Consider the following 16,640-nt stretch of genomic DNA (forward strand, 5'->3'; position numbering starts at 1 on the left):
AGGCCAGAAGCACGACTCCGAATGCAGCTGCCAACCAAAATTTGCCTTTTACCACTTTGATAAGGTGGTAATATGGCAATTTTGTGTTCATTGTACATCTGCAACCTGTACAGACCATTATTGACAAAACACATTGTGTGGGCTATTACCCGAACCCCGGCCATGACCACAAGTTTTTTTCCTCAAGTTTAACATAATCTTCTATAGCTGATTTCATTTTGTATCTTTTTTATTGTCTATTTGTTCTGCTTGTTGTTTTTTTCCCTCTCCTTTTTATTCTGCTGCTGTAACAAAGGAATTTCCCCAGCGTGGGATGCATAAAGTCTTATCTTATCTTAAAAGTACATTACTTCTAACCCCAACCCAAGTCTTAGCTCTCAGCAGAGGAAAAAAAGCTATCATCTTCAAAAAATGTGCTCGCTCCCAGTGTTCAAGAGTCAGATTGGTTCTCACAAACAAACAAGAGCACACTCATGCACATGCAACTGCAGAAAGAGGGTGACAGATATACTGATGCAAATGAACCCCTGCCATGCAGGAGGAGAACACTGGGGACGCTTCATGGATGCGCACACTACATAAGAGTTAGCTATGTGTTTTCACAGTATGTCACCAACCATTTAAATGCACATTCACTCGCTCGCAGTATGGAGGCAAGAAAAAAGATGGACAAAGACAAATGAGCAGGTTGATTAAAGCATTCGGCGTACACACCATTTGAAGCTTGCATGTGCTGTGAAGAGAATAAATGTCTCTCTTTTCTGTCATTGTGCCTGGAGAGTATATTCAAAGAGCTGGGGACGGTCCTCCCATTCAAGCCGCGAAGCCTGAAACTGGTCAACACTTGAAGCTACACTCTCTCCTCGTGGTCCGGAGCTACTGAATCATCTGAGATATCTATATCTTTGAGTTTACATCTGATTCAATTTAAACTTTCTGCAGCTACTCTTACCACATTACTCCAGATGTTAGATGATGTGGAAAGGTGGAATAAGATGCTAATTCAATTGCAGATAGATCAAAACTGAGAGTCTCTTCTGTATGGCCTCAGGTCATCCACCTGCAGGCTGGCTTTCCTCTCTTAATAAAGAATTGGTATAGCGGTACAGCGAAAGGGATAAATCAGATTGACCAGAAACGTCTCTCTCTATATACAAATAGCTTATCAGTTTTACTCACACTAAAACTTTTCAAAACTATTCACCAGTCACTTATTCACCTTAGCAATGCTACAGACTCTATTTACCTACGAAAGAAGCAAAAAGTCACCACAAGCCTAAACATGAGATGGTCTAATAATACCTGTAAAGAGAGCATGAGCTGTTAACGGTAAGGTTTTAATTCACAAGTCCTATGATTTCCTCCTACATTTACATCGACAAGACATTGTCTGGACATGACGTTATAATTTTTGTTCTAATTGTGGGAAAGCAGTGACAATATTCTATGACATTACACAGAGTAAATATGAGTTTTTAAGATCTGTAACTTATGTTACACATTTTTGTACACAGGTGCCGATTTCCAGAGTAATTTCCTTGAAAGTTAGGACTGCTCTTATTCCAACACAAGGATTTACTTTATATTCTCCTCAGCTTTTAATGCAGTGAACATACGTGCTGTGCTCGACTGCCTCTCTAGTCTGCAGATCAACACATTACTGGTCCTATGGATTAAAAACTTTCTGCAGATAGGCCACGACCAAACAAACTGCTTTAAAGCCCTTGTTTGAACCCCTTGAGTTAAAAGGGCAGGTGGTGGAGCAGGTGGAGGTCTCAAATACCGGTGCAGTGAAACAGACAGAATGTGGCCTTTTTCTGAGCACACTGACTGTGTACAAGACGGCCCAGCGGCACCTCTTTCTACAGAGGAAGTCTCAGTGCTAGGAAAGACATTTAAACAGTGGTCTGCAAATCACTCACAGTCCTTACTGTCAGCGTCACATCAACAAACCAAACCCCTCACAGCCATCACTGTCAGATCTCTCCATACGTGTAGTGCGCCTCTACCAGGTGAGCTACTTTTAGAAGAATGCATCTTTTAGTCTGACCTTTTTTTCCTTTTACTAGTAGAAGCCTTTTGTCTGCTGAAGTTGTTCCTGCATACTTCCACTGAGCATGAGCTGCTGGCAGACAGTGCTGGATGGTATGAAGTCCATCTTTCAGGTGTAGGATTTACTTGAAGATGCTTTTCAACAGTAGCTTAATGTAAACAAGTACTGAACATTTACTATAATACTGCATTTAAGTACAAATTTGACGTGCTTGTACTTTGCTTGAGTACTTTCTTTACCTGCTACTTTCTAGTTCTTCTCCACTAAACTTCAGTTCAATTGATTAGTAGAAAAAATAATCAGATTAATTAATGATGAAAATAGTCATTAGTTGCAGACCTATAGATAAAACTTTATTTAGATGCAACTCAACCAACTACAGCAGTAAAATCCTGCTTTTATATCATATGTAATAAGTATGTTTCCAGTGTGGTATTAGTATTTTTACTTGAGTAAAGGATCTGAATATTTTCACGATAAACACTTGCTCAAAAACACAGACATGTGCTCTTCATATATATATTTTCATATACAGGCTGCAGCAATTTGAAAGCACAGTCCTGTGAGCACAAGGATGAGCTGCTCAGCAGCAGCAGCCTTGCCATCAGTGCAGAGTCGGTTCTCCTCTACTGAGACCGAGTTGTCCTTTGATGCAGGAAGGCTAAGGTCAAGTTCAGATGTTTACGGACATACCTGATCCTATCCTATCCTTTTATGGCACACAAATGAACACTACATCTCTGTGTCTTTAAGAAAGTCAGTCAGTGTCCAGCGGAAAAATATCTCAGTAAACGGTTTATCTGAGCAACACCGGTACACGGACTGCAAACCACAACATAACAGATACTGAACAGATAACATTTCGAACCCAGTCGGATCTTCATCAAATCAAAAAGGTGAACTGTCACTTTTGACCCGACGAAGATGCTGCTTGCACACTTTCTTAGATCTGGGCTTTTAACCACGCTGAAACTATCAGCAATATTTTGATAAGCAATTAAGTTTTAATTGTTTTCAAGCAAACAAGGTTGTGTTGTAAGAAATATCTTTTGGACTTCTGGATGAACAGAAGAAGACGCGTCATAAGTGTCACATTGGACATTCGATTTTTTTTACAGGATCAGAAATAGTGTATTTAAAAACTTTATGAACACAAAGTTTTGTCTCAATATGTTTTAAAATAATTCTGTTTTTTTTTTTTTTAAATGAGCGTGTAGACAAATACATCCACAGTAATACAAGCTATTAAAAACCTCTAGTACACCACTGCAATTAAGACAAACTGCAGCCATGTTTGAAATTGGCAGCGGATGTGACAGGACTAGAAAATTCTACTTCATTAACATCAAATCTCCTTTTTTTTTTTTTTTTTTTTTACAGATTCTGTAAATTCGTATCTTACACTTAGAGGTCTGCATGTAGAGAGTGTCTTAAACTGCATACATGAGCAGCATAAGATACACTGAAATGCAGAAAAGGCGGTTTGAAATCGTTGCCGTGTGGCATTGCATCAGTGTCAAACGGCACCAAGAAGTTCTTGTTGTATATATAAATTTTAAAATATACACCATTCAGTTTTTAATGACGCTTTAATAGAAAACATGCATTGCCTTGAGACCACGGACATCAACACAGCTATAGAGGCAGTCGAGGAGACAAGAGGGATGCAGTCGAGGCATGTTGACCTTAAAGCCACAGCTTTCAATTCATGTGGGTGGCTTTCTTTTTGCCCTGCTTAATCACCATGGTTACTTATGCTGCACACCTCACCTGTTGCAAAGGAGTTTTTGTTCACTTTTGGATTTAAATTGGCAATGAAAAGCACCACTCTTTCACTTTTTCCTGATGATATTCAGGAAAATGAAGAGATATGAGTGATATAAATCCTCAGCATGGGGGTGTGGGGTTTTTGCCAGGGGAACGTGCATGCATTTAGTTGATGATGCAGAAAAATCATTACTTTCCTCCGTTTGCTTCAGGCAATGTTCACACTTTACATTTTACACAGCAGATCATCCAAACACTGAAAGCATGATAAAGACATAGAAGCACAGGTTTGATCCTAATTTGCTGCCAAGTCTAATTTTTACTGGTGGTATTTCAGCTAATTAGGACACCGATTAGAAAATTGATTATTCTCTAGATATTTATCACAGATAATATTCAATCAATAAAATTGATTTCACTTGAACATGGCTAAAAACTACAGTGATTTCCACATAGCCTTCTTTATGGAAGAGTCAGACCTTAATGCCATTCTTGAGTACGTTTAAATATGCTTTATCAAGTGAAAAGCTCAGGAGCTCTAGAATGTGCATTTGCACGGGACGCACTGAGAATGCATTGAGTGGTAAAATACATACTGCACATAAACTTAATTTAGACGATTAGCAGTTTTCTGCCATCATTCCGCTCTTGCCTTTTTTGCAGGAACAGTGTCTCTTGCTTCAATAATTCTTCAGTCTTCGAAGCTCTCCATCATAACGTCCTATTCATTTTGATTGAAGAAGCCAGCACGCCATCTGTCCATGTTGTACGCAAGTTTACTTAAATGATGCACCAAACACTGTCTTTAATTGGACTGTGCACAGAGCCTGACCAGGAGAGCTTTGGTTGATAACCACCATAGCCATACTCATTATCTCTGACTGGGGTTTTACATTTTGTTGAGCCATCCAAGGCAAAGAAAGCCTGTCTGTGTCGATGCCCCCGAAGGACGTGACAGTAATCATGTGTCAAAGCATACTGACATTCTTCTCATATTATGACCAGTTTTTTTATGTATAAATACCAAGGTCAAGTAATGAATGATGTTTATGTCTCAGTGTACAGCATCTGCAAAATAGTTTGATGGACCTGCTGTCCATTGCACTTGCAGGGGCAAGAAGAGGGTAAAAGCGTGAACGTGAGAATTTGTGTGCACCTGTGCTTTCATTCATGAAATGGGCACCACGTTGACACAGTCTTCTGCCATCTCAAACAGGAAGTGATGTGGCCCACTACGCCAGGCCACCTCGCTGGCCGTCTCCCCGCTGCTGCTGCGGAGCCCCGGCTTCAGGTGACGCTGAGAGAGGAGGAGCTCTAACGTGTGAGCGGAGTCTGTTTTTAGGGAGCTGGCGTGGGAAGCAGCCAGGTGTAGTGGCGTGAGGCCACCGTTGGTCTGGGCGTTCAGTTCGGCTCCGTGTTGCAGGAGGAGACTCGCCACTGTGACGCGGCTCCAGCGGCAGGCGCTGTGAAGGGGCGTCCAGCCGTCAATGGTGCGGGGGTTAACCTTTGACCCGGTGGCGAGTAAAGCAGAGACCACATCAATGTGGCCGCTGTATGCTGCGCGATGCAGCGGAGTGTAACCGTCCTCATCGCAGCAGTGCACCAGCAAGGGATCAACACTTAACAACCTGTGGACTGTTGAAATCTGAAAGAAAAGCACAGAGATGCTGAAGTTCAGGAAACTAATCCTGTTCCAGTCTTTGTAAATTATTACCTCTCTGTATACTGAAACAGAATTAATCATAGAATTACCATCTATTCAGGGAATCATCCAGTCATTCATAAATCAGTACTTTAAAGCATAATCATCTTCATCTGTATGAAGCCTGCAGTGAAGACACTTCACTGATCACACCTTTGTTGAAAGTTTAAAAAAACAACAACAAAAAAAAAGCATTGCAGCAACACATTTCAAACAAGTTGGGACAGGAGCAACAAAAGACTGGGAAAGTTGTGGAACGCTCCAAAAACACCTGTTTGGATCATTCCACAGGTAAACAGGTTGATTGGTAACAGGTGATAGTATCATGACTAGGTATGAAAGGGACATCCTGGAAAGACTCAGTCGTTCACAAGCAAAGATGGAGCAAGGTTCAACACTTTGTGAACTTTGTATAAAGGATGCTACTACATGGGCTTGGGAACGCTTCGTAAAACCGGTGTTGGTAAACACAGTTAATTTACAAGTGACTGCATTCTATTTTTATGTTTTACACAGCGTCCCAACTGTTTTGGAATAGGGCTCGTATACTGATGGGACACAGCAAGTAAAGCGCTCATCTGTTGAGAAGACGCTCTAACCCATCATAACGCCTCATCAGAATTACAGGCACAATATGTAAAAGCTGTAATTACATGACCTCCTTGAGTTCAACTTATCCTATCTGAACTGTGCAAAAGAGAAGAAAAACACCATGTATTCAGAAGACGCTGCAGTGGGTCTTAAATCAATCTAAATGCAAAGTCACTGCTCGAGCACACACTGAAATAAATATAGCGCAGAACTAAACAGACATTACAGACTGTTTACAGACAACTCATGTACTCAAATCACAGAGTAAAATTGTCACAATGTAGCAACGACATAAATAACGAAATAATTTCAGATACCCCCCCCCCATTAATGTCTTGAGGAAAACTGTTACATGGCAACAGGGTGCTTTAAAAGTGTTCACTGCTTGCCAACTGTTTATTCTGCATCATTTATTGCCTCATAGTATGCAAAGGCTTTTCCATTCTTCAGCCTAATTTCAGTAATTGCTGAAAACTAAATATTGCCTTAAGTTTATTAGGTGTTTACTAAATTGTCCCCTATTGTGAAAAGACTATAAATGTCATACAGGACTTCTGCTATGCATAAAAGCAGCTTCTGTTGCAGCTTTCTTAATGTAAAAAAAAAAAAAGAAAAGAAAAAATCAAACACATTAGACTGTAAGAAACATTGTGAGTTATTATTCAACAAAAGAAGAAACAACCTACAAAAAGAAATCTGAACAACAGCTGAAAGAACACAAAAGTGGATGTCTAGTTAAATCGTTCATGCGACACTTAACCACTTCAGTGTGGTCATTAATTACTCACGAAATCAATTCTTAAAATAAGTCAGGCAAATCACAAATATAGTGACTTCAGGATAATTATTTTTTTTTAAGTTCTAGAAAGGAGAGGTTAGATGTGCAGTTTGTTCGAGAGGGGGAGAAAAATAGAGCTCCTAAGTCAGGGAGAAAGCAGGTAGGTGGCTGCCTGGTAGGGGCTGATGATTGGCAAATGCAGGTCGACTTGGGAGGAAAGCTAGTTGTGCCCCAGGAAATAGTTTATAGTAATCTGAGGCCGGACATTGTCTTATGGTCCATGAGTAAAAAGACTGTGTTTTTTATTGAGTTAACAGTCCCTTGGGAAAATTCAGTGGAGGCAGCTTATGAAAGGAAGAAGACTAAGTATGCAGATTTAAAGACAGAATCTGAGCAGAGGGGATGGAAGACCAGGGTCTGCCCGGTTGAAGTGGGGTGTAGAGGTTTTGTTGCAGGGTCAGCTGTTTCACTGTTGAGGGAGCTGGGAGTGCATGGGCAAAAGTTAAGAAAGACAGTGAGGGAGATGTCAGATGAGGCTGCTAGGTCTAGTCAGTGGATATGGATCAGGAGAAATAATAGTAGTTGGGGGGTGAAATAGGGACAGTGAGGGAGGGGGGGGGGGCAGAGGACATGCATGCCTAACCCGGCAGGAGAAGAGGTTAAAGTCTGAACAAGACACCTCTCCTCTGCTCTGCTTTCCCCGCCCCATCTTCTCGCTCTGCCAATAGGAAGAGAACCAGGAAGAGGAAGTTTAGATAAGGTGGGGGTGTGGCCAGCTAGAGTCTCTCTTTGGGACCATGCGGCCTGTTCAGGTGAGTGTGCGTGGTAAGATACAGAGTTGGCTTGTTTTTTGATCTTTTTGGTTGTTTTCCTGTTTTGTTTGCTTCTTGAAGGAAATGTTAGGGTTTGCTTTCCTGCTTTGTTTGCTTTTTGAAGGAAATGGTAGGGTTTGCTGCTTCTTGAAGGAAATGTTAGAAGAGGCTGTTAAATCTAGTCGGTGGTTTAGGCCTCCACCTTCAGCACCCTCTAAATTTTCCACCCCCTACCCGAACAAGGGTCTGTATCCAATCCCTACTTTCATCTTTTGACTCTACCTCTTTATTTTCTATCCCCTACCCGAACCAGGGTTTGTATTCCCACCCCGCTTTTTCTTGGTGCAGTTGGTGAGAGGCAGGGGTAGATGATGGTAGTGTGGCAATCGGCAGTTACATGTGGCATCTAGGCCTGTGGTAGCATTGTAGCAGCTAACAATAGCTAAAGCGGTGAGAGTATGATAGTATCTTAGCAGTTAGTATTGGTAGCTAGCAATTAACATTAACAGTATAGGTGAATCTAGCTTTATTGTCTTCTTCTGTTCCTCTTAGCAGGTAGCGGTTAGCACGTAACATTAGCTAAATGGTAGTATCGGAACTGTATTGTCTTCTTCTGTTCTTCCTAGCGGTTAGCATTAGCATTAGCAATAGTTAAATGGTAGCATCGGTACTGGCCACTACCTGGAGCATCTCTGGGTCAGTTGAACGTGGCGGTGCTGTTTGGATTGTGTAGGAGCAGTGTGAACTGGCACTAGGGGGGGTGACTCTGGGACGCCGGAGTTCACTGCCTAACCTCCTGGAGGTGTAGTGGGACTAAGTAGGCGAAACACTGTTGAAGGGAGGTTTCCACCTGATGACCCCCAGAGACGTGTTAGGAATCACTGCTCTTTGGCAGGTATAGAGGCAGATTAGAGCTCCAAGGTTCTTCACTGAGAATGAATCCTCTTTTTGAGCACAAGTATCTTGTGTTTAAATTAACTACCACCTTCTTCTCCTACAATCTGCTGTGTGAAGGTGGTGATTTGATGGTTTTAGTTGTACTTTTTAAAAATACTGACGAACAACACAGAAACGTTGGGACATGCTTGCTGTTGTCATGGTTTGTGAAGTTAATGAAATATAGCATACCTTTTCAAAATGAATGAACACAATTACTTTCATCAGATTATTTGAATTGGCAGGCTGGTTGTAGAGCCACGAGCTCCCGCAGCAACAGTAGATTTGTCTATTCAGCAACATTTGATATATAATCCTCTAACATACAGCGAATAGTACACTGTGTAAATCCCACTTAATGGAGCAACAGTGTGCAGTTTATTCCTAATCAGCATTCATAGCAGCCAGTCCCTCATACAGACAATCATTAGGCTCTAATGGTTCTTCATTGAATGTAATAACCTGACAAAGGAAAGACACACAAACAACATCCAAGTTAATGACAGTGTTAATCTATTGTTTGCAATTAACATGCTCAAAGTTTAGAAAAAAGCTTGTTGAGATGAGGAAGTTACTGTGCATCCAAAGAAAAATACAGTGACAGATAACTTTATCCATGTCGTACACCTTTTGCATGTATGAGAGTGTAGAGTGCATCAGTTGCCCCTATTCTGCTACAGAACATACTGTTGCTATAGGGAAGCACCGTGGTACTCAGCTGCAACTGACATTATTGTGGTTGATTAATGTACCATTCTTTTATTTGTATTTTATTCACCATTTAACTATAATGTTCAGACAAGGGTAAGCAGCATATCATTATATTTGAGAAGCTGGAAATGGTTTCAGCTGGCAATGAGGATTTTCCTTCTTTATTTCCGGAAATACGGAAATATTAAAACAATGGCATGTATTGTCAGGTTGTAGATTTTCAAAAAATGATCCATGAACTGCTCCTAGCGTAGCACTGCAGTTTAGCTTTTTCTTCACTTCTCGAGGCATGAAAGTGTAAATAATGTAAATTATATGTGGTGGGTGTCTTAACGTGCTCTTCTAGATGATAAAAATATTTGTGTGTGGTCCTTCATGCCAAGGACTAACTGCAATAATTTCTATGTGACCTGTTGATTTCACTTGGCTCTTTGACAAAAAACTGCCACAGCACCAAAAAGTGAAAGGCAAGGCCTAATCGCTGTAATCATTAACTCTGCTCGAGTGATCAGTAATTGCTCACGAACTGCATGCCTGATTCTGACCTCCCAAATAAATATTCTCTCTCAATTAAATCAGCTAGCTCTGCTGGTGAATTCAGCTCTTCGATTTTTTCCAACAAACAATTTAGATGCAGATCAACGTCATGCCTGACATGACATTATTAAAAAGTCCGTAATTTACACAGCATCAGTCCTGACTGAAACCTCTCTCTGTTTTCATCTTTTCCATTGTCTGGCGGAAGTGACAAATCAGCAAACCATTGCTTAAAAACTGACGTCTGCATTTTAAAACATTCAGATTTGTCACAGTAATGGACAGACATTCAACAAACGCCCAGTCAGTGACAAATGACACAATTTCAAAAGAAAATCTAAATAGAAGTGAGAGAAGAAAGAAAAGACAAAACCACTAAAAGGTGCTGATGATGCTAAGGATTATGACTGGTAGTCGGAACAACAGGAGAGTGGTCTAAGTGCTGTTATTATAATGACAGCAGAGACAAAAAATATATAATCGTGTGTCACATTATGCTGATGCCACCGCCTGGTAGGAGGAAAAGTTAAGTCTTGGTTAGGGAAGGGTATTAAACCTCAATATTTTTCATCATCTACCAAAAGTCAGGATCAAAATTCTGGTCAGATTCTAAATCGTGTTTACTTATTCTTTGATCAGATAGAGGTACCTTATTTTAATCCGAAGACTTGATGGATGGATGGAAGTTTGGCTTCTGCTGTCCAATAAAAAGAGGGCTCGACAGAAAACATGTCCACATTTCTCAAAGTAAGGTATTGAAAAGGACTGTTATGATATCATGTGTCAAATAATTTCAACTGATCCCCTGTCTTAGCATTACCTGTCTGTTCACAAACTAAAACTATAAGGCTGCTTATTACACAGCAGGAAACAACAGGTGAAAAAATGAAGAGACAACTTCGCTTTTCTTGGATCCTCATCAACAGGAGCTAAACTAGGGTTTTTTTTAGAAGGAACCCTTGTCCAGTGGCGAAGGCTTAACTTCACATTCCCCACTCTAACTCTAACATGAAACATGAAATTTCACACCCACAGTATACTATACTTGTATGAAACATAAACATGGACATAAACCAGCAGCTTTCACTGTTCATTAGCAGTGCAATTTGTACTTAAAAGACCGAACGAGCAGGGGAAAAGTACAGTTTGCGCGAGAGACCCTGAATGGACAGGCATGGGCATAGTGACCTGTATAGGGCAATTAAAGGCGAGTGAAACTAACGTCAGGTAAAGCTCCTTAATTACAGATTTATTTCTCTCTAATTTCTCCCCAAATCACGTCATGGGCGACTTGTGTCATGTCACAAATATCAAACAGGTTTTAAAAGTAAGTTTATGAGAATATCTGGCAGCATCTGGATCTGTAGATTTAAGATTATAATTTTTAAATATCACACATTATATGATTTCATCTGCCGACTGTCAACACTAACTGACTGAGACTACTACAGATCAAGTCCATCATTTTCCTAATCAGCTCAACAGTCTTGATGCGATACCTTTAGGTATTTGATATTCCAAATAGGACTTGTGTGAGGGCTTCTGGGTAGCATTGTATCTCTCTATACAAGTTAGATGGACAGCTGACCTTGTGTTTATTCCAGCTGGGTGGACATGAAAATATTGTGGTGCATCTTTTATAAATTTCAGCACTGGGCTTGCCTTTAGGTTATTTTTCATATTTTGAAGAGACAGGGTGGGAGAGACAATGGTAATGTGGACAGAGAATACAAAGTTTGGAGTACTTAAAAATAATGAGCTGCATGGTTTGATCCTGCAGCAGTCATCTGAAGCTCCTCAAGCCCAAATTAACCCCTGCTTACCGCCAATGGAGCAACACGGGTAAAGTTTCCGAGCTGTAACGGAGGCACCAGTGCAGAACATCACTTACGCGATTGTTTTCCGCTGCCCACAGAATGAGCTCCTTTGGGGTGTCTCTGAGAGTTTCTTCTTTTTCTAGATACCACTCCTCACTGTGGTCCCCCTCCTCATCTTCCACCTCTTCCTCATCATCCTTGCTTCCAGTCCACAGGCTGCTGGCCCCTCGGGGGATCAGGTGCCCATGTGAATTCAGAAGCTCAAGCTGGTTGAAATCTTCAGGAAACTCCATTACTTGCTGTTTTTGTCAGAGAACAGAAGATATAGAAATACAAAGAATTAGACATGTATGCTGACTGAGATGGTATAATATTCATCCTTGACCCTGGTTTGAATTAAACAAAAACCCCAACGCCAGTGTCCTAATTAATATTTTCTATCCAGTGTCTTGCATTCATCAGATGGATTTTAACTATACACACTGTCCCTGAAAAACTCAACTGCCTCAGGATGCCTTTGTTACTCAGTTGCTATTTGCTATTTTAATTCTGAATAGAGACAAGCAGCCTTTTAAAATTTATTCTTCAAAAGTTCATTACTTCCACTCAGTCGTTTCACACCTGGTGGAACAGCTTACAATTAATTAGCTAAACTGACAACATGTTAGTAACATAATTGTGTATTAAAAGAGCCTCCCAGAGAGGCTTTCTCGCTAGCTTTCTTTCTAATGAACTGGCAACTGCGTATAAAGTGCTGCAAGACGAACAGACTACAGCCACATACAACAAACATTCAGCTGAACGTTGCATTCATTCAATGTAGCCGCACTTTACGGCACTTTATATTACCGTCGAAAAAACACATGCTGTAACGTTAGCCTAGCTGCTAATTGTGTTGCAGTTACGTTTGAAGCCAACGGTCCATTTACGTTGATATTGCATACAATTAAAATTTAGGTTGATGCCACTTAACTACACTAGTTCAAATTTTCGTCAACGACACACACACCAGGTGAAGTTTCAGTTGATATCTACGCTGACGGTAACTGCTAGACGTAACTGCTGAAAACTATTGTTGACTTAGCAACATTTCTAATGTCAAAACAACAATTCTCACACACTAAAATAAAAGCTAGTACAACCTCACGCTCACCTTTCAGTTTTGCGGGTCAACGACAAAATACGATCTAGTGTAGTGAAGGCATATGGGATATATAGTTCTTTTTCAAGTTAGCTTTAAAAGGGCACATTGTCAAAAGACGACATTACCCATAACTGCTCCGCTATTGCTGACGTCTTCTTCCTAGGCTTCATTTCCGGTACTACAGACGCTGCATCCGCCAGCTTCTGCCATCTACCGGTCATTATCCTAAGTGATGCCTGGCAGAAAATAGTGTTGCAAGGGATGGTACAGCAGGCGAGCTCAAGTTTCTAGTGATGTCTTCAAGCTCTATACCTCCAGTATATCTTAATGTATCCATAGATACATTATAATACTAATTTATACTATACTTTAATTTTAAGAGAAGACATAATCTTTTGTTCAGATTGCAGATGAACACTTCAATTAAAGTAGTGTGTCCTTGTAAGATACACTAGTCTTATAGTAGTAATGACTACTAAGTAAAAACACTGCTTCCATCCCCAGTTCAACTGGTCCTGATGGGATTTGCATGGAGAGTAAATCCATCAGGAACAGAAAATGAAGACACAGGCTCAGGCCCTAATTAGACAGCATTAGACTACATCAGTAAGTGCACTCTGTTGAATGGGGTCACTCTGCCATCTTTTAATCAGAAAAATTACAGCTACTCCACAATAACAGAAATAAAATTTGATGCTTGAACACTGTATTCTGCTGTGGTTTTGTCCTAATAATCCCTGTGTTTTCATATGTACTCATGAAAGACTGCAAGCCCTGATGTGACTGATTTCTAGCCTGCTGCATGCTTTGTCATTCATAGCACTTTCTGCGGGTGTTTGGTGCAATTATCCACTGGCAAATTACATTCAAGAAAATAACATTAAAATAAACAGAACAACCACACTTCAGTAACAACTGTGATTCACAAAGTGCTCATGTATACAACCATCTTAGTTTGCCTCTGCAAACCCAGTGTAGACATTGTTGTTTGTATGATGGACGAGTCCTCCAAACACTGCTAAACAAGATGTTTAACTTTAGCAGCAGCAGTAACCATTTAGATGCATTACTTGTCCACGTATGATTATTAGCGCTGGCTGGTGTTGTTGAGCTGCTGAGCACCCTTGACCCTGATTAGATTCTGTAGCAAAAAACACCCAAAACCCATGCACAAAAACTGATGACACCTTTCGAAGACAGTGAAAAGGAGCTTTTTTGAAAGCTTGCTGCAAGGCGAGAGGGACAACTTGAATTTCTGAAACGCCTTGAAGCGATTCTCATCTCTGACCAGAGGAGCATGAGCCACATCTCGTGTCACTGATAAAGTCAGCCCACTGTCTCTGTGTCTGTCGTGAGTTAGACATGGCGGCCACACTGCTTTGATGTTTGGGGGTGTTTCTGCTGGTAAAACCATGTCTGTAAAAAACATCTATGGAGCTCCGCAACAGTACAGCTGCAATGACACCGCTGATCCCTGCTAAGGTAGTGTCTTATTATTTTCCTCCGCCCGAGGGATGGTCAAAGCTCAAACCCAGCATTAATGTATCATATAACATAGTGCTCATGGTGCTTAGAGAGTCCCTCACATACAATACCCCAGGCATCAATCAGTGATACCTGGGGTGACTTGCAGATCCCAAAAGAGACTCTTCAGAATTTGTTAAATCGTCAAAAACTGGTCAACACACACACACACACACACACACACACACACACACACACAAACACACACACACACACACACACACATATGTATATATATGTGTGTATATATGTATATGTATGTATGTATGTATATATATGTATATGTATATGTATATGTATATGTATATGTATATGTATGTATACATGTGCCTCAAAAAGTAAATGACCACAGATTTGGAATTACATAAATGTGAACAAGTACTGAATTATTGATGTGAGCAGTGAATAACTGGTCCCCATGTTCTCACACTATCCACGCTTTCCTTTCATCACCATTCATCACCGACGCGTGGATTGATGTAACAGATATTTGTGTGATGTGTGAATACATCTCACACTATTCCATTCACTGATTTGTTTCCACAGGAATTATTATTTGTTCACTTCACATGGTTTACGGTGACCATCAGTGATGGATCCCTTAATTAATTCTAAATAATAAACTGTATTATCTGCTTCATGGACAGAGCAGAAGACACTTCCTTGACATATCTAGTTACAGTGCATTAAATTTTACAGAATACACTGAGCAGCAGGCAACCAAGTGTTTGACATAGATTATCAATACTAACACTTTTTCAGTCTAATAATTCGCTTTTTTTCACGATTCTAGCACTTTCCGGTTGTGAATGAAACTTTGATTAAGGTTCCTCTGCACCCAGTAGGCAGAAAACAAATGTTACACAGAAATAAAGTCACAACAATCACTTTGTGTTTTGTTTTGTACAAAAAGAGATCAGCGGTGCTGAGTTTAAGAGAGAAGTATCAATCGCTATGGTTTTTATTTTCTACTGCAGGAGCAGAACCACGGTCAGCGCTCTCTTCATCTGTCCCGTCACAGCAGCAGCTGCCATCTCTTCCTTCACCAGTTAATGTGAAAATTGGTTGTACAACATAAAAATTAAGTTTGATGTTTTTTTTTTTAATATACAATTGGTGACACACATTTCTGAGAATTGAATTCACCTTTTTAAATTATCCAGACAGGCAGCACAACAGTAGTCAGCGGGAACTAAGCTGTGCAACGATTTTCATTGTTTTGACCCAAATGCATTAAATTACCACATCTTTTATATTTCATGAATTGTTTTCTCACTGAAACTCAACCACCACCAGAACTCTGCTACTGCAAAAACAGGTACTTTCCAATTTCATGCCATGTATATTCTGTTAAAAGGCAAATCTTTGAGATTAGTTTTTCCCAACATGGACCCAGCCACAGAGAGGCTCTATAGAAGGTCCTTGACCCCTGAGCGGGATTCTTCTCCTCGTGGAGGCGAAGAGTTAATGACCACCTGCCACATGGTCAGATGTCCTTCTGGGACACAATGAACACTGAAGGAATGTGTAAAGTAACTTTACCCTTGATGTTGTGGACTTAATTAAAAACAACAACAACAACACTGAGAGTAAATTAATCAAAGACTGACTTATCGGCTGGCAAAAGGTACTCACATACAAACATGGATGCTCTCTATCAGGGCTCACTCGAACCTGTTTAGGGCCCCGGGGCACAAAATAACAACTATTTCCTCCTACTGCCCATACATGAAGGCACCAAGGGGCCCTGAGTTAATTTCCATGGCTGTATAATACTTGACAGATTGCATACAGTACAGGCTACATGAATCCCTTGAATATTACATAAGATGGATTGCAATTTGTGTCTGCCTGAAGATGGCTAAATCCATGGGCTATATTCGCCTCCGGCAACTATGATTCAATTGACTCAGACATGTGACGGACAGGGTCTGAAGGACAGTCTGTCTGAGCTCACATGTACATCCACACGCACACAAACACACAGTTTTATTCTGTACAGATGGGCTACCTATGCCAGTCCGGGAAAACTACCCCGGTGGCGGATTAAAATGAGGCAAAAGCTTATCACACTGTGTTTGAATCCATGCTGATTGTCATGAGATGGTGTATCTGACTTTCAGTGCAGCCACTCCACCCTGCAGGCGAACAGCAAATCACAGCGCTCTGCTCATACCCTGCCCGGTAGACTGAGCTAGATTAAGTTTTGGGTTTGTGCATTAAAAAGAGTCATCAACAGCAGAATGGATGGTCCTTCACGGCAGATCG

At 40.7% G+C, this 16,640-nt stretch overlaps 1 protein-coding gene across 2 annotated transcripts; it reads right to left on the bottom strand.

Moving 5' to 3' along the window:
* Positions 1-3,485: 3,485 nt before the first annotated feature.
* ankrd49 (ankyrin repeat domain 49) lies at positions 3,486-12,984 on the bottom strand. 2 transcript variants are annotated; one of them, XM_041933415.1, is made up of 3 exons: positions 12,858-12,984; positions 11,779-12,003; positions 3,486-5,465 (listed from the first exon to the last, which is right to left on the bottom strand). In XM_041933415.1, exons 2-3 carry the CDS (start codon positions 11,995-11,997, stop codon positions 4,989-4,991), a joined length of 696 nt encoding a protein of 231 aa, XP_041789349.1. In that variant the 5' UTR covers positions 11,998-12,003; positions 12,858-12,984; the 3' UTR covers positions 3,486-4,988. The 2 variants fall into 2 exon arrangements, with proteins under 2 accessions (XP_041789349.1, XP_041789348.1); XM_041933414.1 differs by lacking the exon at positions 12,858-12,984 and adding an exon at positions 12,714-12,846.
* Between the last annotated feature and the right edge of the window lie 3,656 nt (positions 12,985-16,640).

The sequence above is a fragment of the Chelmon rostratus genome, chromosome 3, assembly GCF_017976325.1.
Source record: "Chelmon rostratus isolate fCheRos1 chromosome 3, fCheRos1.pri, whole genome shotgun sequence".
Lineage (NCBI taxonomy): Eukaryota > Metazoa > Chordata > Actinopteri > Chaetodontiformes > Chaetodontidae > Chelmon > Chelmon rostratus.